Here is a 24,552-nt window from a genome sequence, read left to right as displayed (position 1 = left end):
TTCTTGATAAGACTTCTGCATGTAATCAATTTTTTTGTAAATTATTTATCTATCTTCCCAGCCACAATTAAAGAGCAGAAGTGCTGCACCAGGTCTTCGAGGTTCATGAACGTTTTGTGGTTATAGACCTTGGATGAGTCTGAAAGCCTTTGTCCTTTGGCTGGAGAGGATGTACCAGAAGATGGCGACAGAAGATGCTGTCCGGAGTCATAGGGTTTAGAATCGGGGCACGGAATGGCCAGTATAGGATAGTGTAGAGGCATTGAGCGAATGTATTTGTCCGTTGCCGTCTCTTCGATCTTTTCTACGGCTTCTCCTACGATAGGCACTATCTCATTACTGTCCACCTGACTGTCCCCACTTGCCCCTGGGGCCACAGAGTTCATGTTCTCTATACGTTTTAGGACCTGCGATGCCATCCGTGCAGCCTTATTAGTTCCATTAGCCCTTCTAATGTTATCAGCGAAGAGTCTATTGTTTGCGTCCCCCCTTTCCTGCTGCTTTAAAGGAGGTTCTGTCTCATGCTCCTCCTGCTTCCCACTTTCGCTAATGTCATCTTCGCTAATATCATCCCTACTGCTCTTATCGCCTTCTGTGCTTGTGCTTACGCATTCCGTGCTTTCTGAGTCAGTAAATAAGTCGGTAAACGAGAGCTCGAAATCCTGCGCTTCCTTCGCAATTGGATCCATCAAGTCAGATATGTCGGTGAGGACACGGTCAGAAACCAGCTCTCCTAAAACATCCAGAGATGAAAACATGTAGGACGCAGAGACGCAGTACATAGAAGAATAGTAGCTGTATTCATCAACCATGGCTCGGCAGGAAACTGGAAAGATAGGCCTGAGGACCTCTTCGCCATCTCTGGAGTCAGATTGCGGCATACCAATGTACATGCCAGTGTCTCTGTTAGGTGATTGCTCAAAAGACGAAGGACGTGCACAGAGAGCATATCTATACGTATATGGTTGAGGAGATGGGATTCTGTGGGATGGTGCTGGGACAGAGCGAGATTCTGGAGAACGCGGCGTTAGAACAATAACACCCTTACTAACCAGTGCCTTGGCTGGACTTGGAGGACTCGTGGACAGTCGATTGGCAGGAGATTGAAACGTTCCGCGAAGCGTTTGAGGAACAGCTCTAAATACAGTGCATCGAGGAGACCACGAGATCAGTGCAGGTGCCCCCATTCGCTTGTCTGCAAATTCAGCGATGCACTTGTCACATGCGAGAGGGACGTCGAATGCAGACCTAGCTTGTATGTAGCTGTGCGAGATGTCACAGATCATAGAGAAACGCGCGGCTGCTTCTCCTTTGTGTCTCACTTCGATGGTAGAGCTGAGAGTGTAAGAGTCGTGGCCTTTATAGACTCTAATTATCCAATAGGCTGCGGCCTCCTTTCTCTGGACGGCCTGGGCGAAGGCCTGGAATGTGCCTGCTGTGAAGCGTGTTATAAAACAGCTGTCACGGGCGGCTTGAAGAATGTGATCGTTGAGCCCTCCAAACTGATAGACATCATTCAAGATGTTCCACGCTTTACTGACGGACAGAAGCGGTATCGGAGAGCCGAAGACAAAATTGCGGCACATCTTCTCTATGCAGCGGCAGTGAAAACGCATAGGCCAATAGAACCAGCTTAATGTCAATAATTCACTTTTAGGTTCCATTGGATGGACGATTGAATGGATAGAGAAGACGTCTGTCACTTCTCCCCCACGACCCCCTCGATGACAGAGACACAGCACATAAAGGCAAAGCCCAGGAGCATAGTAAGAACGCGAAGGGTCATGCTGCAGGCGGTGTCTCGGCCATGAACAGTCTCTGCAGGAACGTAGTTCAAAAGAATCTCTTCGAAAATAATCTGCACGAACGTCCCCGCAACAAACATTATGAGCGCGTCGCTGATGTAGTCGAATATGATAGAATCTGTGGCACCACCATTCGTAGACTGGATAAGGATCCCGATCCAAGCGCCCACAGGAGTAACGAGAGAAAGTGCCGCTGTGACAGCAGCATTAGTCTTCATGGAAAGCCCGTTACGTATGCCGGACAAAGACTGAGCGCACGTTTCACACCACTTGTGAAGGATAATGGCAAGAAAGATACCGACGGCCTGGTCCACTGTCTGCGTGAAGCCAAGAGATAGCCCTGCAGTGAACGAGTGCACAGAAAGGCCCAGCAAGAGCAATAGAACGGATCGCAACTGTTTGCATTTAAAAAGCTTTCTATCAGCACCGGTGCAGTGCACATGCTGCTCGCAAGCAGGGTCAACCTTCAGAAAATAGCTTTGATCGCACTCCTTGCACTGACCAATCTCGCAGTTGCACGAGCTGCAATCAACGAGTGCGTCTGTAGAACCGACACTCATGACCACTGAAGCTGAGGTTGCGACTGCAGCCGCACTGGAGGCTCCGTGGGCCTGGAGGGAGACGGTATCCTTGTGCTCGTGGCCGTGGTCGTTACCACTGTAAAGTTGTGTCTGCGCATTATGCAAGATGGAGGGCTGCATACACACGTTGCAATCCGGATGGATGCGGGGGTTGACGTGCGGATGCGGATGACCGCCTATCCTTGCGAGCCAAATCATGAGAAAGAGACCGATGCAGAATAAGAAATAGGACAGGGGGAAGCCGCCCAGAAGAGCATCAAGCTTCCCAGTCGCTTCGGGAACCATATGTATAAATGCAGCGCCCAGGAGGATCCCAGCAGAACCTGCATTTAAATAAAGCAAGGCCTTGTCTGACGACCTGCATTTAACAAGCATGTAAGGAATGAAGGACCCGCACACACCGACTGCCAAGATTGCGAGGGAGCCACCGAGCTGGACTCCCAGCAGATTGCCTGAGTGCGTGCTGGATGCCATTTTTTGAACTATAAAATTGTTGTCCTGAAAAATTACAGGGCGTTTAAGTTGGAAAGAAACGACGGCTTCCTGCTCAGTTTGTTTAGATTACGTCCGTGTTACTGACTCTGTGGCACTTTTGTTCCTCTCGATGTTTGTGTTCAGCGATTTCTGCGAACGTGCAAGCTCATAAACCTTGGATTCATAATATGGCCGTAGACGTCTACAGGTCCTTGGGATCATCAATTAATTAAAAAATGCCGTCACTGTCGATTGTAACCATTCCCCACTCAGCATAAAATCGCTGCCAGAGCGAGGCAGGCGCCTCTGCGACGCGCTCGTATCGCATATAATTCACTTCTCTTTAGCTTACCGATTCACGTTCAATTGACTAGTCAATTGCCAGCGAAAAGCGCCGCCAGCCTCGACTTCATTTCGCTGTCCAGGCCCTCGATTCTTAGGAGCGCTTGAATCACGTCCTTGGGGTGCTCTGTCTCGAGCCAGTGGAAGAGCCTCCTGTCCTGCGCGAGGATGTAGACGTGTGTGTCCGCTCGCTGCGCAAGAGAGTCCATCACGTTCCCGGGAATTTTGGCAGCAGGCCTCAGCTCTCGCAAGGCACGGTAGATCAGCTGGATGGAGCGTTTCAGCACCTCGGGAGTCCCTGGGAACTTGTACTGAGACTTGTTGTTCAGAGAGCGGGACGCATGCTTTACCGGCTTCTTCATCTGCAGCGGAGCCGGCACAGACGACTTGGGAGGGGGTCGAGCTTTAGTCTCCGTCCCGGGCTTCACATCGGCGGCCTCAGGCTTTGTAGCAGCTTTTGCAGTGGCTGGCTGTGCCAGAGTGGGAAGTGAAGTGAAGTTGCTTATGGAGTCGATAGACCGCAGAAGCGTGGGGACCGGCGGGGTGGCTGCAGAGATCCTAGATGAGCTCTCAGTTCTAATCATGGAAGGCGAGAGGGTCGTGGTGCTGCGCGATCCTGGAGGCTGGTCTCTGGCATACAAGGTATTGACACTGATACCGGTACTTGCAGGGTTGTGGCCGTAGTTGGAGTAGGGCAGATCAGTGGCCAGGCAGGGGTCCACGGTGTGATCGAGCAGGACTGCGGGGTCATAGATCCCGTCGTCGACCGTTCTTGTGACCTCTTTGAACTCGAGGAAGTCTGTTCCTTGCCCAAACACAGAAGAGTAGGATCGCGGGTAATCGAATGAGAAGCTGTGGTACACCGATGCGTCTATCTCGCTGTCGCTGTAGGCGGGGATAGCAGGAGACCCATCTACGAGCTCCGAGAGGATACTATAATCGGATCGGTCGGTAAGTGTGTGCACATCGAAGCCCTCTCTTAAATACATTTTTAAAGCTGGACGGAAGTTTTTTTGGGCAAGTTAAAAAAGCCCAAAACACACATGCTACCTTTAGCGAAGGGGGCATGTCCTCTGCACTTTCTAGCTTTTTGGCTGGTATCCGGTATTACCATTTTTTGACAAGCTATGTTTGATAAGCTGTGGTCCGACAAGTCATAGTAAATGCAGCAGATATGGCGGCGTGGGAAGACAGCTCTTTTCTTTTCCAAGGTTAGAAGGCGATCACTCGGGTCGTTTAGTTTTCAGCCCAGCTTTTAGATTGCGAGGTTTTATTGCTTCTGAAAAAGTATACTGCAGGACGCCGAGACACTAACCTATTCAACATTAGTGTCCTATTAATCTTTGGCATGGTTCTATCTTCACGCCCCGCCCCTGTCTGCCCATATTTCTCATTTTCTCGTGACCATTTGTGCACTAATCACAATACTTTTGTGGAAAATTCACAACTTGTAATTCATAAGCAACATCCTGAGACAAAAGTTTGGATGGCCTCGGAGCTCGACGAAACTATAAAGCGGATTTCTTCGAAAAAGGGCGTAGAAGGTGTTATCATTATTAACTCGGATGGAATACCCATCAGAACATCCCTAGATGAGGAGCAGGCCACAATCTACGCTGGCATATGTTCGCATTTGGTCATGAAAGGCAAGTCCCTGATCACAGGGATCGACCCATCTGACGAGCTGCGTCTCCTGAGGCTTCGGTCCAAGAAGTACGAACTACTTCTGGCGCCCGATAAGGGATATCTGATGGTGGTCATACAAAAGCCCCAGACGGATTAGAGAAAAGTAAACAGTAATTTATGTGTGCTGCCCTCGAGCGTTATTAATTAACGCCCGCTGCAGGTCTGCTTTCTGCTTCGTGAGCTTCGAAATTTCCTCTTCGTATTCGTGGAGTTTTTGGAGGAGCGCTGCGTTGGCATCCGCATACGATACGTACCGATCAAGCTTTCCTTGAAGCTCCTTGTTAATCTGCTTGTATGTCGTGAGCTCAGCAGTGAGTTGGGCGACTCTCCCCCGAAGCCCTGTCACCTCTCCCTTGACCTCTGCTCTGGCGCTCTCTAGTTCTGTGACCTTTGACTGAAGGCTAGTACACCGGGCTGCAAACTCTGCCTTGGTAAGCTCCGCACTGTTTGCTATTCTTTCTACCTCATCAAGTTTAGCTCTGAGCACACTTAGCTCCACTGCTGCATCCTTGGATCCTCTACCATCGAACATGGCCATAAACCCCTTAAGTTCCCTGCCCTGGGTTTTAATGGTCCTCTGTAGTTCGCTTACTTTGTCCTTTTCTTTGTTGTCTTCTCCGAGCTTGTCCATCAACTGTTCATAATCGATGTAGAGCTGGTCATAAGCCAACTGGGCATCAGCGCATCGTGCAGTTAGCGATTCCACCTCTGCCTGAGCAGCCGAGAGGTTCTTTTGGAGACTCGCAGTACGCCGTTCTTCTTCTGCAAGCTGAAGTTGGAACGCGTCGGTTTCATGTTTCAGTGCCGCTATTGTTCTGAGCAAACTGGTCTTAAGCTGTTCTGCGCAACTATGCTTGCTTACCCTACTGCCATTTGATCGCAAACCCCAGTCCTCCTCCTTCATGGTAAGGGCACTGACTGTGATTCTAATCTCCTTCTTCAATCCTTCTATGACACTTTCAAGCTCTTCAATCCGGGCATTACGGGCTGCAAGTTGCCTTTCTAGAGAAGATTGCTTTTCTATCGCAGTTGCTAGCCCGCTTTGCTGAGCTGCGAGAGACAATTTAGTCTCCATCTTTCCTGTGTACTGCTTTAGCCTATCATTTTCCTTCTGCAGGGCGCATCGTTCGGTGGACAGCCGCTCTATCTGCTGACGAGACATGGTCAGTTTCCGTGCATTGCTTGCGTGCTGGGTTCGTATAACCTCCAGTTCAGCCGTCGTCTCTGCAAGCTTCTCCTTCGTAGCATTATACTTGGCGAACAGGGACTCCAGCTGACTCTGAATGGCGGAAAGATCGCGTTTATCCATTTACTTTTGTATTACCAGGACGACGGATTTGGCACAGCCAGCAGGCAGTCCTGTGAGCGAATGTCTGCATAACATTCAAATATCGCCCGCTTCTTCGTCCGCTCTGTGCGAGCTTTAAGAGCTTGGACTTCGTGATCGTGATTCTCGCCAACCTCCGACTCGTCGGAATTAATCTCTTCCAAATCCTCGGTGTATTCACCGCTACTCGAGTCTGGCGCAGCCTCGAAGTCAGCGTCATCGGAATCATCGCTGCCCATTTCATCCATGTCCAAGTCCCCAAACATGCCTCCATGGCCCCTGTTTGAGGCCTGTAACGAAACACTAATAGCGACACCACAGCCGCGAAGATACTGCTCTATGACGTCGCAGTGATCCCGGTCTATAGATGTGAACTCGTGCACGATTCCAGCTGTCGACACCACCAGCTTCACAGGATTCTTCTTGCCGGTGGCCCCTCTGGAAGTATCGTTCTCCAGCGTCATTCTACTGATGCTAGTGTAGGGGATGTAGATCGTCGCGTAAGGAAGCATCAAAAGGCCCTGGCGCTTGTCAAGGAAATAAAGGTAGACAGTCTTTTGTTGAGTCACGCGATTCTTGCATTCCACGCACGGATAAGTCGAGTGTCCGCCATACCCTTCTCGGATACGGATGGAGCTGTACGTTATCGAGCTGTAGATCTTCTTATCAAGACAGGTCTGAGAGTGCTCTGTGCAAACGAAGCTCTTCTTCGGCGTGAGATAATGGAATAGGCGAGGTATCACCATGTATGTCTCGACGCCATTAAACACAGCAATATGCCGGTCGGCCTCGTAGCTTACTCCGTGGGTTTGGATTCCAGTAGTTCGGGCAGACAGCAAACTATATGGACCGTATGGCGGATTATCTTCGTCGTACGTTCTAGGGTTGTCGCATAACATCTCCTGGAGCAAGGAATCCGCGATGTCAGGATCTCTTGGAAGAATGATCTCTCGCGTGAGCTTTCGCTGTGGCAAAAGCATGCAGATGCTATCCAGACCCTTTACAAACCCATTACCCTGTGTAAACATAATGACGAAGAAATACTCGACAGACTCACTACTATAGCTAGGCTTCTCGACGAAGAAGTATTTGGTGATGGTATCAGGAAGTCTGTGATAGTTATTGTTCCAAGAGAAGAACCTGAACGACCGTAGATTAACCTCTAGAGTGAACTTGCTGGACTTGCTGGTAAAAACACTCAACTCCGGAACACTAACGATCCTTCCACTTGCCCGCGTATCCACAACGTGCATGAGGCGGTCATACATCTGCTTACATATTTGCTTATCGGGAATTGTGAAAACAACCTCTTTGACCGACATGAGGGCGTTTGTCTCAGAAGTCTTACCCTGAAGGGTCAAAGATATCTCTCTTGCCCCTAGACTCTTGAGGTCGTCCACCATAGTCGTCGGTATATGGAAGTAAAGGTCCTCTACAGGGTCCTCACTGATCTGACTTGCTTCGCTATCTTCGCTTGCAGAAGATCCCTCCTCGCCACCAACGGGAGCAACGTCCTCATTATTGGCAAGATTTGTGCGCGAGGCGTTAGACTCCGTGAGGAAGACAGAGTTGGGAATGAAGCTGACGGCAGCGCTTGAAACAGCTAAGGAACCCCAGTTCCAGCCGGTGGTCACATAGCGACGATCAAGAATGGGAAAGCTATCGCCAAGATGGCTCCTAAGCAGGCTCAGCAGGCTCTCTTTCTCAGTCAAAGGTATGGCTGAAAATGTATACATCTGCTTCAGATTATCTGTTATGTAAACCGACAGCTCGAGGAATGGGCCACTACGCTCTCGTTTTCCTATCTCACCGATCACGATGGACCTAATTATCGACCAGGAGATGGCGAGGCTTACCGAAGCATTCGTAGAATTGAACTGCATCCCGCTATCTGCCACTGAGAAGCTCCCAGAAACAGGCACGGGCTGGAAGTCCAAAAGCTTAACGCTAAACGCCAGCACCATGTCTGCTCGTCTGCCGAATTAATTTTTTTGATTCTAAATCCGGCGGCGCCGGGAAGAGCGCAGGGAACGCACGCCCTTCTGCGAATCTGCCAGAACCGCGTTGTCTCTGTGCTAGCAAGAGAAGCATTATGTCAACTTCCTTCCATTTTCCACCCTCATTCTGTAGTATAAAAGCCCGCCCCAGTTGATAACATAAAGGCGTCAAATTTCTCAGAAAACTCTCTCAGACAGTCTTTAAGAGCCTTGTTTTCCTTACGAAGAGCTTTGATCTCCTCCCGGATGAGGCGGGACTCCTCTATGCTAATTGGTTCATCAGATCTTTTTTTGGGCACTGGTCGGCGACCGGTCTTCCCTGCGTCCTTACCTTTGACAGGTTCGTCTATCATTTGATCCAGCCGGAACTCTTCTGCATAAGAGTCCGGCTTCATCAGCGTTTCTAAAAGACTAGTGAGGGTTGCATTACGGTCCTCCAAGTCCATAATCCTAGTTACCTGAGCGGCGTTCTTCGCCCGGAGCTGCTTGTTCGCCTTCTCTAATACGCTAGTCCGGGACATTAACGAGTGGTACTCAGACTCTTCCTCTTTGGTAAAGCTATAATTTGCACTGATGTTCAGGTAAAAAGTGTCTTGCTGTGCACTTTGGGACTTTGCTAGTACCGACGGAACAGTAAACGAGCTTGTTAACCGCTGAGAAGCGGTCGACCTGTCGAACAGTTGCGTTGGCCGAACCAACTGGTAGGAGTCTATGTAGCTTCCTGCTGCGCTGCTGTCGGCACTATTTATTGGTGTTGATAGTGAGGTGCTACCTGCGTTCTGCGGCAGAGCCGTGCTGAGGCCAATAGAATGCTCCGCTGAGCGGAATAATGCTAGGTCTTGTGCCTCCGGCTTAGGCGCAGCTCGATCCTTGCTATAGCTCATAACGGGTGAAAGATCCTTGATGACATGTTCTTTGCCAATCTGCTCCTCAAGTGGAGGAACAGTCGGATGCCGGTGAGAGAGCTGGGGAGCGGGGTAGGAGATAGCCGGACTAGGCTCAGACAAAGCTGTCTGGACAATGTGAATTATTTCTTGATTTCCTAGCTGTTTGGCTAGCTCTAATGGAGACTTGTTCTCGGAACCAACCAAGTCCAACTCAAATGGTATCAGAGCCCTTACTGCTTCAGCATGGCCGTTCAGAATGGCATGCGTGAGCGCAGTGTCTCCATTTTCATTTCTCACACGCGCCTCAAGAGGAGCTAACATAGTAATTATTCTCACATATCCGTTGGAGGCGGCAAAGTGCAAGGCAGTATTCCCTCTGCGGTTAAGTATTCCGACCTCACTAGGCTTTCCAAGAGCTAGGATTTCGCAGATCTCATAGTGGCCCCGGTTGGCTGCAAACATCAGGGCTGTTCTATCTAGGAACTGAGAATCCTGTTTCCCAACCATTTCATTGTAGTGGAGCAAAATGTAATCCAAATCCCCGTCATCTGCAGCTGCAAACCACTTTCTATTGGCCATTTAAACCTTTTTTTAACAATCTTTGGCAACTTCGAGCATTTATCAAGAAATCGCCTTGACATTATTTTGGTGAAGCTCGTGCAGCTAGAGTGCGGATGCATCGTGCTTAAGAAACGAGTGTATCCCGTGGTGGGACAACCGGAGTGTTCCAGCGATAGATGTGAGGTAAGCTCGTTTGGTTGAGAAATTGGGGACACCCATCTGCTCCATCCGCTTCATTATGCGTTCTGTAGTGTACTTTTCTGTTTTCTGGGCCGAATCTACCCCTGATTTTTCGCGTCTCTCTTCATACTCTGCCATCCATCTGTTAACAGTGTCAATGTCTGTAGTGCCGATAATCTTCTGAATGGTCTCATAGCCATGCGTGGCAGTGTTCATCTTTCTGATGATGCTCTTGACGGCAGTGGACAGGCGATAGTTGGCGATGAGCCCATCCATTTGCTTCACCCACTCCTTCAGCATCTTCTCCCGCGGCGTGGCACCAAGCTGATCAGCATACCTCAACATCTGTCTGTGAGATAGCATCCTAAATTTGTATGAAAGCTCGTTACGCTTCATAAACGCATCAGAGAACATAACCATATAATTAAGATCTGCAGTTGTCAAATATCCGTACTCTGCGGGAAGCAGAAAGAACTGATTCATGTACCAATCAGTGTGGATGTCCGCTGTGTCTAATGCGCACATCTTGTTATCCATCTCTGCGTTGATCATGATGTGAAGGGCCTTGAATTGCTGGTAATCCAATCGCTCGTGATACAAATGATTGAACTTCTGATTGCTAATGGCTACTCTTTTTAACTCTCTGTATTTGTTAAGCGCAGAGGTGCACGATCCTATGGCACGTATCAAGTGCATATTGAAACCTCGTATCTGTTGATTTGCCAAGGTTACCGTACCACCCTTAGTGTCCATCAACTTTTTCAAGGTATCGACATGCTCTGGAGTCTGGAACCCAGCGTATTTCTGGTATGCGACAGGATCGTCGACCGATAGAGCGCTTAAACCGTCTGCGTCCAGCTCTTCAAACACTAAATTAGCATCAATTAGCTTCTTTGTAGTAACGCCAATTAGCTCTGCAAACTCTTTCCACTTGGTATTGACGATCTTAGCCTTCTCAAGACACAGATCCCTGGCTTCGTTCAGCTTTTCCTCATACTTATGCTTGTGCCCATCAAGCTCATGCTTCCGTGTTTCTCTGCGGGTCTTCAAAAAGTGCAGACATAGTGCGCTTTCAAGCTCCTTCGACATAGATTCTATGGAATCACTGTACGATTGTTCCTGGGCTTGGTAAATGTGATAGTTTTCTGTCTCTGACACCTGGTGAATGAAATAGTTAAGTAATTCTAGCTTTTCCTGTACACTGAGCTGGTGGAAACGGATATGTGATGGCGTGTAGTCTGCAGGTCTCTGTTTTGCTCTTGAAAAATGCAAGTATTGTAAGAGGCGTTTCAGGAATAATATGAAGTAGACGTTTTCCAGGATGTAGCTGGCTATAATGCAGACACTCATATGCAAGCTAGGAGCAATACTAAGTAAAGCGGATGGCACGTGCGGCATATACTCAAGGAAGCGGTCCTTTGCACGGGTTCTCTTTAGCTTAGGCTCCTCTGGAGCAGTGTCTTGCCCTGACCCAACGCTTGTCGGCGGCTTGAAGTCAATAGTGTTCGTCTCCTGGTCTTCTTCTGCGGTTTGGTCAATGTCTGTTATACCATAGTCATCTGCGTCATGCGGAAATGTCTGTAACTCTTGTTGCTGTTCAATGGTTTTCCCGTACGCACTTAACTCTTGTAGAAGGACGAAGAAGTCCGCAAGGCTGTCTTTGAATGCTATCTGTGCACTATTGGATCTGTACTTAGAGCTCTTCGACATACGCAGCGTCCTCTTGCCCTTTTGCCGCACTGTGATTGCCTCGCGCTCCTTCGCACGCTCTTCTCTTGAAAGAGCTATTTGTCTGACAAACTCTATGGCTTCTTGCTTCTCTTCATTGCTATATGATCTTATGGGGTTAATACACTCGTTCAAAATGGCAGCTAGAAGGTTGTCAGTAGACATAGCTGAAAGAATAGCCCTTAAAAGGTTTGAGGCAACCTTCTCTAACTGTTTGTGGTATTTGATTTTCAGTTTAAAAAAGATGGGAAGAATCCGAAGAATGACAGTAAATCTATCACTTTCGTTGATGCGAGACAGAAGATACCGCAAAGCCTGGTCATACCAGTAAGTATCTTTGCTTCCATCAATGTCATCCCACTCATCTGTATAGCTTATATCCGTTGAACAGTAGTAGCCCTCTGTTCGGTTTTCAGAGCCTTGGTCTTCTGATCGTGTGCTCAGGCGCCCACTGCGACTAGACCTTTCCTTTGCGTTTGCTATCCTTCTTTTCCCAGTAGTCCGCTGGTCCGATCTCTGTGAACTGCCCACGTTATCCGTAGTAGAATATGACGTTTCTTCTTCGCCATCGGAGTATGTATAATCTGTATAACTATATTCGCCGCTGTACTCGTCTGCTGAGTCATCGGAGACTTGTGTGTTCCGTTTGGATTTGATACTATTAGATGCTGGTCCTTTCCGAGGGGTCCTCGAGTTAGCTTGTCCAGAAACACGGACAGATACATTAGACGTCGACTTGGGGGACTTCTTTACCGCTTTTGGCGGAGGCTTCTTTTTCTCCAGCTGCTCATGGATATCATCTTCTGTTGACGAATACTCAGTTTCATAGTACGAGTACTCAGTGCTTTTGGTGCCCTCTTGCGACTGCTTATTATCAGCACCCGACGACAGATCGTCACTGCTCACGTTTTCATGTGCAGTGGAGATCTCCGTAGCAGACCCAGCGGACTCTGTGGGGCTTCGGCTGATCGCATCCGCTGCCGTGGCAGCTCTTACTACTGTTGCTGATGTTGTTGATGATGTTGATACTGTTCTCCGTACCAGTGAGGTCTTTCGTGTATATTCATAAGGAACTTCATCTACAATCTCCTCTTCTCCATCGTATAGAAGAGAGACCAACCGACTCATAACAAGATATAGTATTGGAGAAATTAAATCACCATTAAACACCGGAAAGGTTGAAGCCAATTGGTCTTTCTTATCTGTCAAGTGGTACTTCTCAAAATAATACTCCTTAATATCTTCCTCCTCAGCTTGCTTAAGCTCCTCAGGAGTTAAAGACCGGTACTGCAGTTGACGTTTATAACCAAACTGATCTGTGACATCGAGAGCATCAGAAAAATCTTCAAGACTGATAAAGGGCAGCTTTAGAAAAAGCGTGTTAGCTTGCAAAAACGCCCAGACCGTCATCAGCAGGGACATTGATATGCTGTCTTTATTGATACTGTCATCTCGAAACGGTGCATAGAGTGGTGTGTCAGGCGGTCTTGTGTACTTGTACTTTAACTGGAACAAATGGGAAGGCATGTCCTTAACACTTGTGTATAACGCCTGAATGTCCTCACCACGCGGGTAGAGAATCTGGCAGAGCCCGGATGTTTTGTCTGCTGTCTTGAACATAGCACTCAGCTCCGTGATATCCTCATAGTCAGAGTCATCAACCTTACTTACTAGTCTATCAAGAGGCTCATGGAGCAAGATAGCTGCGCGCTTGGATTCGTTGTGGGGGCAGTCGATGATGTCCATATCATCTTTGAGCATGATGCGAGATTGAAGTTGCATGCACTCGGGCTGGACCTCCATAGTTACTTGGTCTTTGAGCCGAACAATTTCCCCATTAATAGTTCGACAGCCATTAGGCGCCCTCTTCCCTTTCGTCTTTTCGCCAGATCGCTTGGCACCAGAGGATGTGGCGGTGTCCATGACAGCTGAATCATAAGGCCCGTCGTTGTCATCGTTATCATTAGTATTATCTTGCTCACCATGCACAGGCTTAGTAGATGGTGCGGTGTTCTTCTTGCCAGTGGGGTCTCGTGAGCCTCTGCCGGAAGAGTCCCGTCGAGAAGGTGTTACCAGAATGTCTATGGACTCACTCTCATCTTGCGAAGAAGATGTGTTATCTTGTCGCTTTATTTTATTTTTAGTATCAAGATATTTTTTCAATCCGGCGCCGTGCGGATCCGGTACGAAGGAAATGCGAATAGGGATACGACGCTCACCTTCGCAAAGAGCCAAGGAATCATCAATAAAAAATTTTTGGCCGTCAATCTCATAGCTGCTAACCTTTCCTACGACCGAAACGTTTGCACCCATGACCTGTGACTTGAACATGTTTCTATCTGCAATCAGCTCCAGCAGATTGTTATCTGGCCGTAGTGGGTAGAGAGTGTGTATTGCTCTGTTCCATGAGTCAAATAGCCAATCGGTCTGAAAGGTCGTAAGAACTGGTTGAATAGTAGCATGAACGTCAAGGATGCACATGTATAGCTCGAGAATTCCTGTGGTGTCAAGTCCTTTGGAAGAAAACACGCTTTTTATATCTTTAATGTCTGTGCACTTGTTCAGCTGAGCTTGAACAGACTGTTTGACTGCTCCTATTTTCAAATTAATGTGATCAACCAGGGTAAGGAGTTTTTGGTATACTTCGGGTGGAATAGCTCCCTTGCTATTGAAGAAGTATCTGAGCAAAAGGCAAAGGTATTCAAACTGAGAGGCTGTCAAGGGATAGACGGATGGAGAGTCAAAAAGAGAGGCATCACCATCATCATACGTTACTGTGTACCTGGCATAAGACCCCTCTTTTAAGATGTACAGATCTAGCCCAGAATCTTCATCTGTGTAGGTGAAGCACGGCTCATCAAGAGAGTCAATCACATCTTTCAATTGGTGACCCAGGACAGACTCAACATCCCTCATGTAACTTATGGCCCAAGATCCAGATATCTCCACTGCAACGCAATACTCGGCTGACGAGCAGTTTAGAGTGGCCTGTTGGCCCTGGGGGCTTTCAAATGCTGCGGAAAAAAGGTTTGATCCATGAACTATGATACCAATGCGCTTATTAGAAAGAAGAACGGGCTCTCCGACGAATGGAAGGTTGTGGAGACATTCATGGTACAGCTCTTTGATTTGACAGAAATATCGACGCTTAGACTCGTCTATCGTGGCGTTCTCACCGGTAGGGAGCAGAAGAAGAGGGAGTAGGTAACTGGACATGGCCTTGTTCACGAGTAGCGGTATGAAGTGGAGTATAATAAAGGAGGGCAAGCGCCTGATGGTATGGATAGCTCTCAGCTCGCTGGTTAACGCCTCCGGATAGCTGAGGCCGGTAGCCATAGTAGTAACACACTGAAAGAGTGGGCTTTGAAGCTGGCGAACCCTAGTGATGTAGTCGGAGTAGGATGAGAAGCAATCGTTCGTGAGGAGAATGCTAAAAAGACTGGAGGAAGTTGCTTGAATGGTCTCGGTTACTGGTGTAAGGGGGAACCCATTGAGGAGAGGCATTCGTTTTGCTATTTTTCATCCAAATAATTAAAGAAGATCCCTGGCAGAGGGGATGTTAGACCAGTAACAGCTGACCTCAAAAGTGGGCATATCGGCCCAGAAATTGGTATTTACCTGTGTACAGTCAGCCCCTCTTGCCCTTCTTCGATCCTTTGCTCTACTAGAAGCAGTAGAAAGGAGAAATAAATGGCACCCAAAGGCACATCCTTGGATGAGAAAAAAGAGAGACTGCTGGAAGAAATGCTCAAGAGAGGCGAAATATATTCCAATAAGACCATCGAAACCCTTTCCAAGCCCACAGGAATCTCCTCAATGGTCATTAAGAATGTCCTCCAGGCCCTCGTGAATGAGGACCTTGTAGACACGGACAAGATAGGGGCCAGTACCTATTATTGGTGCTTTGCTTCCAAGCGCTCTCAGGCTGCACGCACAGAGCTTGCCCGTCTACAGAAGGCACTAGAGGAGCAAACCAATTTTATAGATAAAGCGACGGCAAGAATTGAGGAGCTGAAGGTTGGCCGCGAGGAGACAGAAGAACGATCTTCGCTGCTCAAAGAAAAACTGGCACTACAGGTGAAGCTAGAGGAGCAGCGAGGCACCTTCCGCGATCTGCTTAAGAACGATCCAGACGTTGCACAGAAGCTACGAAATTATACAGATATTGCGAAACAGGAAGCAAATCTATGGACTGACAACATTTTCTGCTTGCAAAAATATATGCTGACTAAATTGCAAATGGACAAGAAGACTGTCTCTACCGCGCTTGGAATTACCGGAGAATTTGACTATCTAGAGTAGCTTTCTCGCTAATGTTGTCCACACTTATTTCTAGTATAGCATCCACTTCAGTGTACACCTTTAGAAGGCACATGAGCTCCGCGAGAAAGGCACTTTTTATTACGAGCTCCAAAGAAAATGAGTTGTGTTCAATAACAATCACTTCTATCTTCATCACTCGTGCATTTTCTGTATGCTCATATTGAAGGTCAGATTTGCACTGCTTTCCTGTAGCTGTGGACTCCTCTAACTCTAATGGCTCGTAAGCAAAATCTGCGAAGGCTCCGAAGACATTGGCCAAGCGAAGGCGCTGAGCTGCTACTATGCGCTGCATCTCTTTGAACATCCCGCTGAGTTGATCTATATATGCTCGTATTCTGGCACACGTTGGAGGGATGTCCAGAAAGAATGCACTCCGCTGCTCAGAGGACAAACTAATCGTCATGTGCATGGTCGTGTGGTCCGCACAATTCTCTGCTGTGCTGCTAGACGCTCTTTGATCAATCAAAGACCTCATGATGCAAAGATTACTGCACACCTCTTTTACCAGCTCTTCATTGGCACTTCGAAGATCCACCAAAGTCATCCTACACACAAAGACAGGTATGAATCCTTGCATGTGTTGCAAAAAGGGTCCTTCATAGCGCTTTTGGAGCGTGTCTGCATTCACATCTGCTTGCAGAAATGATCCACCGGGCGGGACTGTGTTGCTGTAAACTCTGTTGACCATCAATGTTGATAGATCACAATAACATACTTGACAGCATTGTCTTGCAGCTGCGCAGTCGCGGCACATGGCAGTAGGCAGAGAGGTGCTCCATCTCTCCGGCTGATAGACCCGGTATCGCTGAAACAGCTTGGTGCATACACTGCATGAGTGCTTGCCATTCTCCATCTCTAGAGTCTGTGGTCCTCCGCGCGACTCCATGCACGTGGCACACAGGAGCATCTGGATTTTATCGTCCCTGACGGTAATGAGAGTTGGACCGCAGAAGACATTCGGTCAAGCAGCTGATCAATCACAGATTAACTAAAATTTATATCCGGGGTGATTGCCTGAGCAGGCAAACAGTTCGTACTGAGTACGCAATCCTCAGGGCAAAAAATTAAAGTTCCATAAGTACGAACAAGTCTGAGCCAAGTACCACTTCCATTGTAAGTTAAAGACCTCCAAGCTCCGATCCTGAAATACCTGAGGTCACACGCCAGAATCATAATCCTCCATTAAGAACTCGCTTCCTTCGTATTGCGAATCCTTAGCTTCTAGTTCCAATATGTGGGTCTCTTCGTCTGCATTGACGTCATTGAACAGCTCACTAAAATCAGTCAGCTTCAGATTGTTCAAGGTTCTAGCTGGCGGCTTTTTCACAGCTGCTTCCGCGGATCTGAGAACCTTATTATTAGACATCGTACGACAAGACCCCACCAGAGCTTTCGGAGCTGGATTATTGATGCCAGGGACGAATACTGTCTCTTGTGCGCTGTCCACGCTTAAGCTCAGCTCATATTCTCGCGACACCTCCATGAGGTCATGTTTGGCAAACATATCTAGCGGCTCAATGACGTGAGGAAGCATATAAGTGTAGTAATGTGCAAAAAACAACCCAGATAACCTATACGGTGCGTTAGCTGCGGAACTGAAGAGGGACTGAGTGAAAGAAAACGGAAAAAATCTATTGAGAAAGCGTGGCAGTCCTTGTACGTACTTTGCTAAGGGGCTGCTTGTCACGGTAGGCAGAACTATTCTTGTGTCTCCAATGTTCTTTGGATTGGTGTCTGGTATTCGCCATTTAGTTTCTAATATTGACTGCGAGTCTATGCAGCTTATGGCTGATATTTGAGCACACTTTTTCCACACGTCTCCCTGGCCTAGCTTGTTGGAGAGAGCCACCGGCAGACGCTTTTTCTCCTGCTTTTCTTTTGTCGGTGTATATGGCTCATCTGACTTAGATAGAAACTCCTCATTATCTTCAGCTACCGTCAAACAGCAAACATCATTATTTATCGAGTCCTTAGCTATGTAACTAACTGTGCTTGCTTCAAGGCCGTGTGGTGTCTGCTGATTCATGAATGATATTGCTTCATCTCCAGTTTGCGGGGTATACCCTGCTGATAAGACACTGTCTGGCAGCAACAAAGACCCGTTCCTGTGGAAATCTATCGGTTCCACTAAATTTCCAGGACTTATCGCCTGTATCATCAACTCATCCACCCCAATAGTTTTCTTGTCAGACGTTTCGCAGCTATCTAATATGTCTACTGAGATATCTATACTGTGCCGTTGGTTAGCGTCCAGCATTTTTGATGCATTCAATTGAGGATTATCTTCGAAGCACTTAACATTGTCATTAGCCCCGGTTGACTGGCAAGAAGGCAAAGTGCATAGTTCTGTGGATGTAGCGGGTTTCTCATTGCTAGCTTCGTCATTATTCGTGTCACTAACTTCATAAGTGAATGGACGAAGCCTATTGGTATCCTGCTCTGTGATATTCGACGTGCATGCATTCCGCAAATAAGACGCAGCCTCCTTTAAATTGGAATTGTTGGCGTCATACCGATTAATTCTAATTAGCTTCGAACCGTCTAAAGAGCCTGCTCCCTCCGCTATGAAAGTCTTTTCGATTATCCCCAAGTTACGGGTAGATACTAATGGAAGAGTTGGTATAGTGGTTACATTGTTATGGAGCCACTTAGATGCAAATATATTCCCACTAAAATTGGAGGCTCTTCTGTCCTTGAGAGCAGAATCCTTACTCTGCAAAGCAGAGCTTAATCTTTTGGTCTTCTGGGCAGAGAAACACTTGGTGAGATGTGGGTCATCAAAACTTTCTATGTCAGACAAGTCTATGAGTGCATTAAGGGTCCTGGAGCGGAAGAGAAAGTTGGGTAGTGGCATTGGGCTGTCATCTTGGTTGGAGCTACTAAACGTCTCCTCAGATGTGGTGGTATCTTGGAATATTTTTGTCGAAAGGTCAAAGTGTTTCGGTGCCAGCAGCTGCGACTCCATTGGATACTGCACCTCCAATTCCTTGAAGAGAAACTGGGCAAGATTAGAACCACGACTCCGTCGCTTAAGGACATTAACGAAATGCTTATGTGTGCATTGCATTGAGAAACGTATAGATCTGTCTGCTAGTTCCGTTGGCACTAATACCGTAGATCTATTTCCCTGGTGATTGCTATCTGAATTTGGCATAATATTTAGGTCCGTTCCATCTTGTAATTGCTTATCTTTCTGAACCTCTAGTTGGAGCATGCTTCTGGCGTGCTGGCAATGATGTAATTGATGGACATGTTTCGGCGGAATACCAACAGAATATGCAGGGTTTGCCTCATGAACATCTACCGAGTCCGCTATTGTTGGCTGAACATTTGGAAAATTCAATAAAACAGGCTTTGAACTGCTCTTGGGATAGTTGAGCGAACGTGGCTCTGTCTGTGACAAGGTACTTGGATCTATATTCGCAGGCTCTTCGTCGCCAGTTGTCTCCACAAGACTGTTGTCATGAGACAGTGTTGATGTCATTTTAGTATGGGTACTTTTATCGTTCAGTTCGTGAACTGGAGTATCATAAGTAAGAACGGATGTATAAGCTCCTGATGAAACGATAGCTGGAGAGGCGTTTATGTCTGATGAAATGGGGACTAGACTGTCCCTTTCGATACCAGAAGCGGCATTATAACCAGCTATTTCAAAATCCGTCGTAGTAGATGTATCCACATCGAATGTTTCGCAGTTAACAGAGCTTGTGAGCAGAGATTTCCTGAGACTAGAGGAGACTTTGCTTTGTGTTTGCAGTTGTACGGACTTAACATCAGTACTTGCTGTTGTTGTGGTTGAGTCGCTGGTTTGGAGAGATATGGCTGTGTTGGTAATGGGTCTAACCATTAATATTGAGGACGACGTGCTTGCTGGATTTTGATGACAGAAAGGTTGTTGGCCGTCCTGGCTCTGTTCGTCTATTGTAGATGCTTTCAGAACAACAGAGACCTTCAACGGCGGATTATGTTTCTTTGGAAGCGATTTCTTGAACAGCGCGTACCTCCTCTGGCAATGGAATTGTACTCGTTTGGCTGTGATCGGCACAACAGCATTCGCTACTTTTCCACAGACCTCTAGAGTGTGGTCTGCCTTTGTCCCAATTGCATTTCGCAATTGATAGCGAAGGGTTCTAGTTGTGCTCAGTGCACTCAGCGATGGGTGCTTAGCGTTGTGATGCAGTGCGAAGGCAGTTGCATTGGAGTTTTCTTCCATTTTCTTCTTATCCCATAATCGAGTCTTGATCAAAGAATTAGGATCCTCTAGCGATGAGCGCATCCGTGTATTTGCTTCGGTAGCAACTTTAATATCAGGTAACTTAGTATTCGAATTGAAGATGTTGCTACGTAATTTGTACGGCACGGCATCGTCTACATCTGTGCTTTCAAACGAACTGTGCATTGATATATTGCCAATCTGATGAACGCATGGACTCTGGAAAGATACTAACTCGTTGCCCCCTATATGAATGTTTAAAGAGACAGAAGTACTTTGTGTGGACTTTGATTCAAGGGCATCTGTGTGTTGTGGCTGCTCTCTCTGTATCTGAAAACCTCCGGGCTGTTCTCTGCAAAGTGTACTTGTATCTGTAGTGATCTGACAATTATCGTAGGTAGGATAATTCGCAGTATAACTTTTATGCATTCTCAGTGTTCGCGCGGTTGAGGCCAAGAGAAGATTGCTCCTTTTGTATCTTTTGTGTGCTGACTCATTTGTGGTATGCTTGTCTGGCGGTTCCTTTGACAAAGGGTACTGTGAACACTGATAACTACCAGTACTGGGTGGCTTAGCCGTCGTAAGCTTTACCACACTGATCAAGTTAGAGCTTTTGAAAGGAGTATCTTTAAACCGCCGTAATGAATTATTAGTGTGGTGGTGTCCTGCTACGACCTTGTGGCTGACCAGTGTCTTATCAAGAAGCTGCAAATTGTGACTGAGCAGGTCACAGGATGGGGGCTGCACGATTTGAGTGGCAAACATTTTCGGATCCATGATGTGATGCTCGGACGGTGTTGCAAGCCCCAGGGGAAATAAGTCGTGAGACGTGTCATGAGACTCATGAAACGTCCCAGGAGTTTCAGATACGAAGGTTGTGTCCGCGGTGTATGTAGTTGTTGGTTGTGCAGTCAGGATACTCTCCTCGGTAATTTTACACTGAGACGATGAGATCTCATCTTCTGTGACATCCCTATATGAAAGTTCGGCCTGTAAGGTGCTCTGTACGCCGAAAATAGAAACATCCTTTGGTAGTGATTGTAACTGGTTTCTTGCTAAGTGATAATATGACGGTTCAATAGGTGTTCCAGCAAAAGACATACCCCCTTGAGAGCTGAACTCTAAGGTTATCTGATTGATATTGTCAATCGATGGTGATGAAGATTCTGAGGACGACAAAGTTAAGGTGGATAAACGCTCAGACGAAAACAAGAACAACTCGGTACAAATACTCCCTTGCTCCGAGGCTCTTGTGCCCCAGCACCTGCGGTACCGAGCCCACTCCTGACCGTCTGCAGAAGCCCCAGCCACCCAGGGAACAAGGCTCCCGCAATGTGTATAGCCACGGACATGCTCAGGCATAATTTGCTTCTTGAAGTCAGTATAGCTGTTATGATAGACCGTCGTCTCCAATAAGCGCGTGGCAAGGTAAGTCAGAGACTTCAGCCTCATGGACAGTAGTCCTTGACTGATTGATTGACTCTTGCCAAGGGTATGTGCCAAATCAAAGAACTTTGGAACTAGATATGATCTGCTGTTAGGGGAATCTTGTGGGTGGAGATATCGTACCATACTGTTGCGCACTTGGAGAGAAATTGCGGTTAAATCCAATTGTAGAAGTACAGAGCTTATCCAAGGGTCTGCAAGCACATCTGAATTGTGTAGCTTAAGAGCCATCAGAATGGTATCATCTGTATAGACATCTTTGAAGATGTGCTCATGAAAGACAGACTCCAATGAGGAGAGAGATGCTCTGCGAATATGTTTTTTGTTATTCGATATGATTGTTTTCCTACGTGTCCTTACAATATATTGATGGTAGTTTTCTAGAGCATTTCCTGTTGTCTGTTCCAGGTCATCTTCAATGGGGGCCTTCGCCTCATCTGCAAATCCTTCTTCAGAGCATGGTGGGAGACCGAACAGTCTGCGGTACTCAGCTATGCTGGAGACATAGGTAGTCAGATTGTCTTCCTCATAGCTCACACGGTAGCCCACATAGAGGGGATGTCTAGATATATCCTCTGCCGTATACCGTTCAACGGGGTCCAGTGCCAGGCATCCACAGAGTAGATCCGTTGTAAATGGGGTAAGATGCTGTGAAATGGCGAGCACATCATTGCTTCGCCGATACAACGGTTCTGTGCGTGCGGCGCCAATCATAATGTAAAGGATGGTCACCCCAAAACACCACACATCAACTGGTGAGGGCAAGATAGCATAGAATGAGTTAGAAGCAGAGATCTTTCTGAATGTACTAGAGAATTCCTTGGACGACTCCTTAGCAGTCGTCGACAAAGTAATAGTACTTTTGATGAGAGTCGCCTGGGAAACCATATGATCACTCTCAAGAGCATCTTCTTCGTGGCTTGACGTTTCGTGTCTAGTACATAGATTGCAAGACCTAGTGTCTCTGTTAAACTTAAAGCTGTTGCAGCGTGGATGGGTAGAACACCGTGGGAGGACAGAGACCTCCGCAAGAGCACATGTAGCTTGCTCATGTGTCTTTATAGTAGAGCCTGGACGATCACAGATTGAAGTGTGTAGGTCTTCACAACTTAGTTCAGGTGGTAAATATGCAATTGTTCCATTCTTGTTGGTGATAAACTTCTCATTGCTCGATATTAGTGGGTCTGCAAGAATTCTGAGGCTTTCTATTGTGAAAAAATGCTTAATGTAATACATGACAATCTCAATAAGCCTTTCAACGCGTTCGTTTTTTGTTAAAATTGCATACACAGGGCCCTCTATGTCAAACCATTCTAAGGTGGTAACTTGACCTAGATCCTTCGTGAGCAATCTGCCAATCCCTTGTAGCATCGTGTCGAATGTTATTATCTTTGTATTTAGTAAGCTTAAATCGATGCTTATACCAAAGTCGATCAGATAAGGATCTACACTGAGGGGGTGCTCCTCGGCATAAAATAACTCGTTGTGACGCAAATGTTTCTCATTGAACAGAATATTATCAACCTTAATGTCTTTATGAATAATTCCTATTTTGTGCAAGCTATAGATGGTGTAGGAAAGCCTGCGAGAAAAGCTTATGTAGTCAGAGTAGTGGAGCTGCCCGACGATGGGCTGAATGCCGCTGTTGCTGCAGTATTCAACAACCAAAAATAAGGTTCGCGCGATTGTTGAGTCAGTGTCTCCTAGAGGGGCTGTGGTATCATAGAGGCTGTCGATGAAGGTCACACCAGCACATACAAGTAGTTTGTGTAACTGGATACACGAGTTTTTATTGTACCATATTTCTAGGACTCTGCGAGTGCCTGGTATAGCGTGCACGTTAATTTTATCAAGTAATTGAAAGTAATTAAACCTTCCATTATAACCAGTAAAGCCTTTCCTGGAGTCTGTTAAGGGTTGAAAGTAGACAGACACTTGCGTCCCAGACTGTAGAGACTGTCCTAAGCGTACAGAGGACTCTGTGCCAGATCCCAGCTCCCTGAGGATATGATATCCATTGATAATAGAACGACCAGATGGGCCCCTGATCCGATTGACAGATGATCGGAATTTGATGGTCGTGATGCCCTTGGTCATGGTTGTAGTACCGAATTCAGGATAAAAGTAGAGTAATTTTTATTAATGAAACAGAAGATTTGTAACGACTGCCTTGTCTTTTTGATATCTTTCCTGCTATTCAACAATGCATTCAGCGGTCTACCTCAGGGCGCTCGTGGAATCATAGTTTAGTATTCACTCCCATTGCTGCTTAAATCGAACGTGTAAAATATTAATGGAAGTAAATGGCCATGCAGTTTCCGTGATGCTCTAAGCCGCACTTTTCATAGAACCCGACGTTCTCGTCGCTGCAGTCTAGAATCACTTTATAGCAATTTGCACGGTGCGCCTTCAGGACCAGATGGGTGATTAGGAGCTTGCCCAGCCCGAGGCCGCGATACTTTTTGTCAATGACCACGTCCTCGATATGGCCCACAAAGCTTCCCTGGTGTAAGAGCTTGGGCTCGACAAGAAGAGTCGCGGTGCCGATGATCTGATTGTCCATGTTTTCAATCACAGCAACAATGTGTCTGTCACTCGCTTTGACACACTTATAGAATTCCATCAGGGACTCGTGAGAGACGTCTCCAACTGTGGACAGTTGGCTGAGTAGCTGGCAGAGCTGACCCAGGTCGGTGACTTCGAGTCCACGCACATTCACGTCGTTTATGCTACGGTCGATGTTGTGGCGGATGCTGCAGTTTTCACAGACCATTTTGATTTGCTGAGAGTCCGGTGACACGATTTGGGCACGATGGCAGTTGCAGGAGCATTTGGCCGCATTGGGCGACATGGGATTCACGATCTCCATTTGCTGGCTAACAATTACATCTGCCATTGCATGACTCATTGATATTTTTTTCTTGCCCACTATCCTACCCAAGTGCGAACCTTATATTCGTATAAACATTTACATTTCGTAGATTAATAGATTTCGTACAAAA

General features: G+C 47.0%; 12 protein-coding genes across 12 annotated transcripts; 2 read left to right on the top strand and 10 right to left on the bottom strand.

The window, feature by feature from the left end:
- Positions 1-41: 41 nt before the first annotated feature.
- GL50803_0014269 (uncharacterized protein) lies at positions 42-1,616 on the bottom strand (the record flags this gene model as incomplete). Its single annotated transcript, XM_001708923.2, has 1 exon — positions 42-1,616. One exon carries the CDS (start codon positions 1,614-1,616, stop codon positions 42-44), a length of 1,575 nt encoding a protein of 524 aa, XP_001708975.2.
- Positions 1,617-1,699: 83 nt separating this feature from the next.
- GL50803_006664 (Zinc transporter domain) lies at positions 1,700-2,860 on the bottom strand (the record flags this gene model as incomplete). Its single annotated transcript, XM_001708924.1, has 1 exon — positions 1,700-2,860. The coding sequence occupies one exon, from the start codon at positions 2,858-2,860 to the stop codon at positions 1,700-1,702; it is 1,161 nt and encodes a 386-aa protein (XP_001708976.1).
- A 374-nt stretch (positions 2,861-3,234) lies between these two features.
- Positions 3,235-4,191, bottom strand: GL50803_006666 (uncharacterized protein; the record flags this gene model as incomplete). The annotated part of the gene is made up of 1 exon (XM_001708926.1): positions 3,235-4,191. One exon carries the CDS (start codon positions 4,189-4,191, stop codon positions 3,235-3,237), a length of 957 nt encoding a protein of 318 aa, XP_001708978.1.
- A 497-nt stretch (positions 4,192-4,688) lies between these two features.
- GL50803_0014270 (Roadblock-related dynein light chain) lies at positions 4,689-4,985 on the top strand (the record flags this gene model as incomplete). The annotated part of the gene is made up of 1 exon (XM_001708927.2): positions 4,689-4,985. The coding sequence occupies one exon, from the start codon at positions 4,689-4,691 to the stop codon at positions 4,983-4,985; it is 297 nt and encodes a 98-aa protein (XP_001708979.2).
- An 18-nt stretch (positions 4,986-5,003) lies between these two features.
- Positions 5,004-6,197, bottom strand: GL50803_0023930 (Coiled-coil protein; the record flags this gene model as incomplete). Its single annotated transcript, XM_001708928.1, has 1 exon — positions 5,004-6,197. The coding sequence occupies one exon, from the start codon at positions 6,195-6,197 to the stop codon at positions 5,004-5,006; it is 1,194 nt and encodes a 397-aa protein (XP_001708980.1).
- Positions 6,198-6,208: 11 nt separating this feature from the next.
- Positions 6,209-8,179, bottom strand: GL50803_006671 (Histone chaperone Rttp106-like family protein; the record flags this gene model as incomplete). Its single annotated transcript, XM_001708929.1, has 1 exon — positions 6,209-8,179. One exon carries the CDS (start codon positions 8,177-8,179, stop codon positions 6,209-6,211), a length of 1,971 nt encoding a protein of 656 aa, XP_001708981.1.
- A 155-nt stretch (positions 8,180-8,334) lies between these two features.
- Positions 8,335-9,678, bottom strand: GL50803_006672 (Ankyrin repeat protein 1; the record flags this gene model as incomplete). The annotated part of the gene is made up of 1 exon (XM_038046315.1): positions 8,335-9,678. The coding sequence occupies one exon, from the start codon at positions 9,676-9,678 to the stop codon at positions 8,335-8,337; it is 1,344 nt and encodes a 447-aa protein (XP_037902253.1).
- An 84-nt stretch (positions 9,679-9,762) lies between these two features.
- GL50803_0016427 (uncharacterized protein) lies at positions 9,763-15,072 on the bottom strand (the record flags this gene model as incomplete). The annotated part of the gene is made up of 1 exon (XM_001708930.1): positions 9,763-15,072. One exon carries the CDS (start codon positions 15,070-15,072, stop codon positions 9,763-9,765), a length of 5,310 nt encoding a protein of 1,769 aa, XP_001708982.1.
- A 186-nt stretch (positions 15,073-15,258) lies between these two features.
- On the top strand, positions 15,259-15,870 carry GL50803_006626 (Mnd1; the record flags this gene model as incomplete). Its single annotated transcript, XM_001708932.1, has 1 exon — positions 15,259-15,870. The coding sequence occupies one exon, from the start codon at positions 15,259-15,261 to the stop codon at positions 15,868-15,870; it is 612 nt and encodes a 203-aa protein (XP_001708984.1).
- On the bottom strand, positions 15,842-16,798 carry GL50803_006625 (uncharacterized protein; the record flags this gene model as incomplete). The annotated part of the gene is made up of 1 exon (XM_001708933.1): positions 15,842-16,798. The coding sequence occupies one exon, from the start codon at positions 16,796-16,798 to the stop codon at positions 15,842-15,844; it is 957 nt and encodes a 318-aa protein (XP_001708985.1).
- Positions 16,799-17,047: 249 nt separating this feature from the next.
- GL50803_006624 (Kinase) lies at positions 17,048-23,647 on the bottom strand (the record flags this gene model as incomplete). The annotated part of the gene is made up of 1 exon (XM_001708934.1): positions 17,048-23,647. One exon carries the CDS (start codon positions 23,645-23,647, stop codon positions 17,048-17,050), a length of 6,600 nt encoding a protein of 2,199 aa, XP_001708986.1.
- A 193-nt stretch (positions 23,648-23,840) lies between these two features.
- Positions 23,841-24,458, bottom strand: GL50803_0014259 (Glucose 6-phosphate N-acetyltransferase; the record flags this gene model as incomplete). Its single annotated transcript, XM_001708936.1, has 1 exon — positions 23,841-24,458. One exon carries the CDS (start codon positions 24,456-24,458, stop codon positions 23,841-23,843), a length of 618 nt encoding a protein of 205 aa, XP_001708988.1.
- Between the last annotated feature and the right edge of the window lie 94 nt (positions 24,459-24,552).

This window comes from Giardia intestinalis, chromosome 5 (genome assembly GCF_000002435.2).
Source record: "Giardia intestinalis strain WB C6 chromosome 5, whole genome shotgun sequence".
NCBI classification, from domain to species: Eukaryota; Fornicata; order Diplomonadida; family Hexamitidae; genus Giardia; species Giardia duodenalis.
Note: the sequence above shows the minus strand (reverse complement) of the source record. Positions and strands in the feature narration are given on the sequence as shown.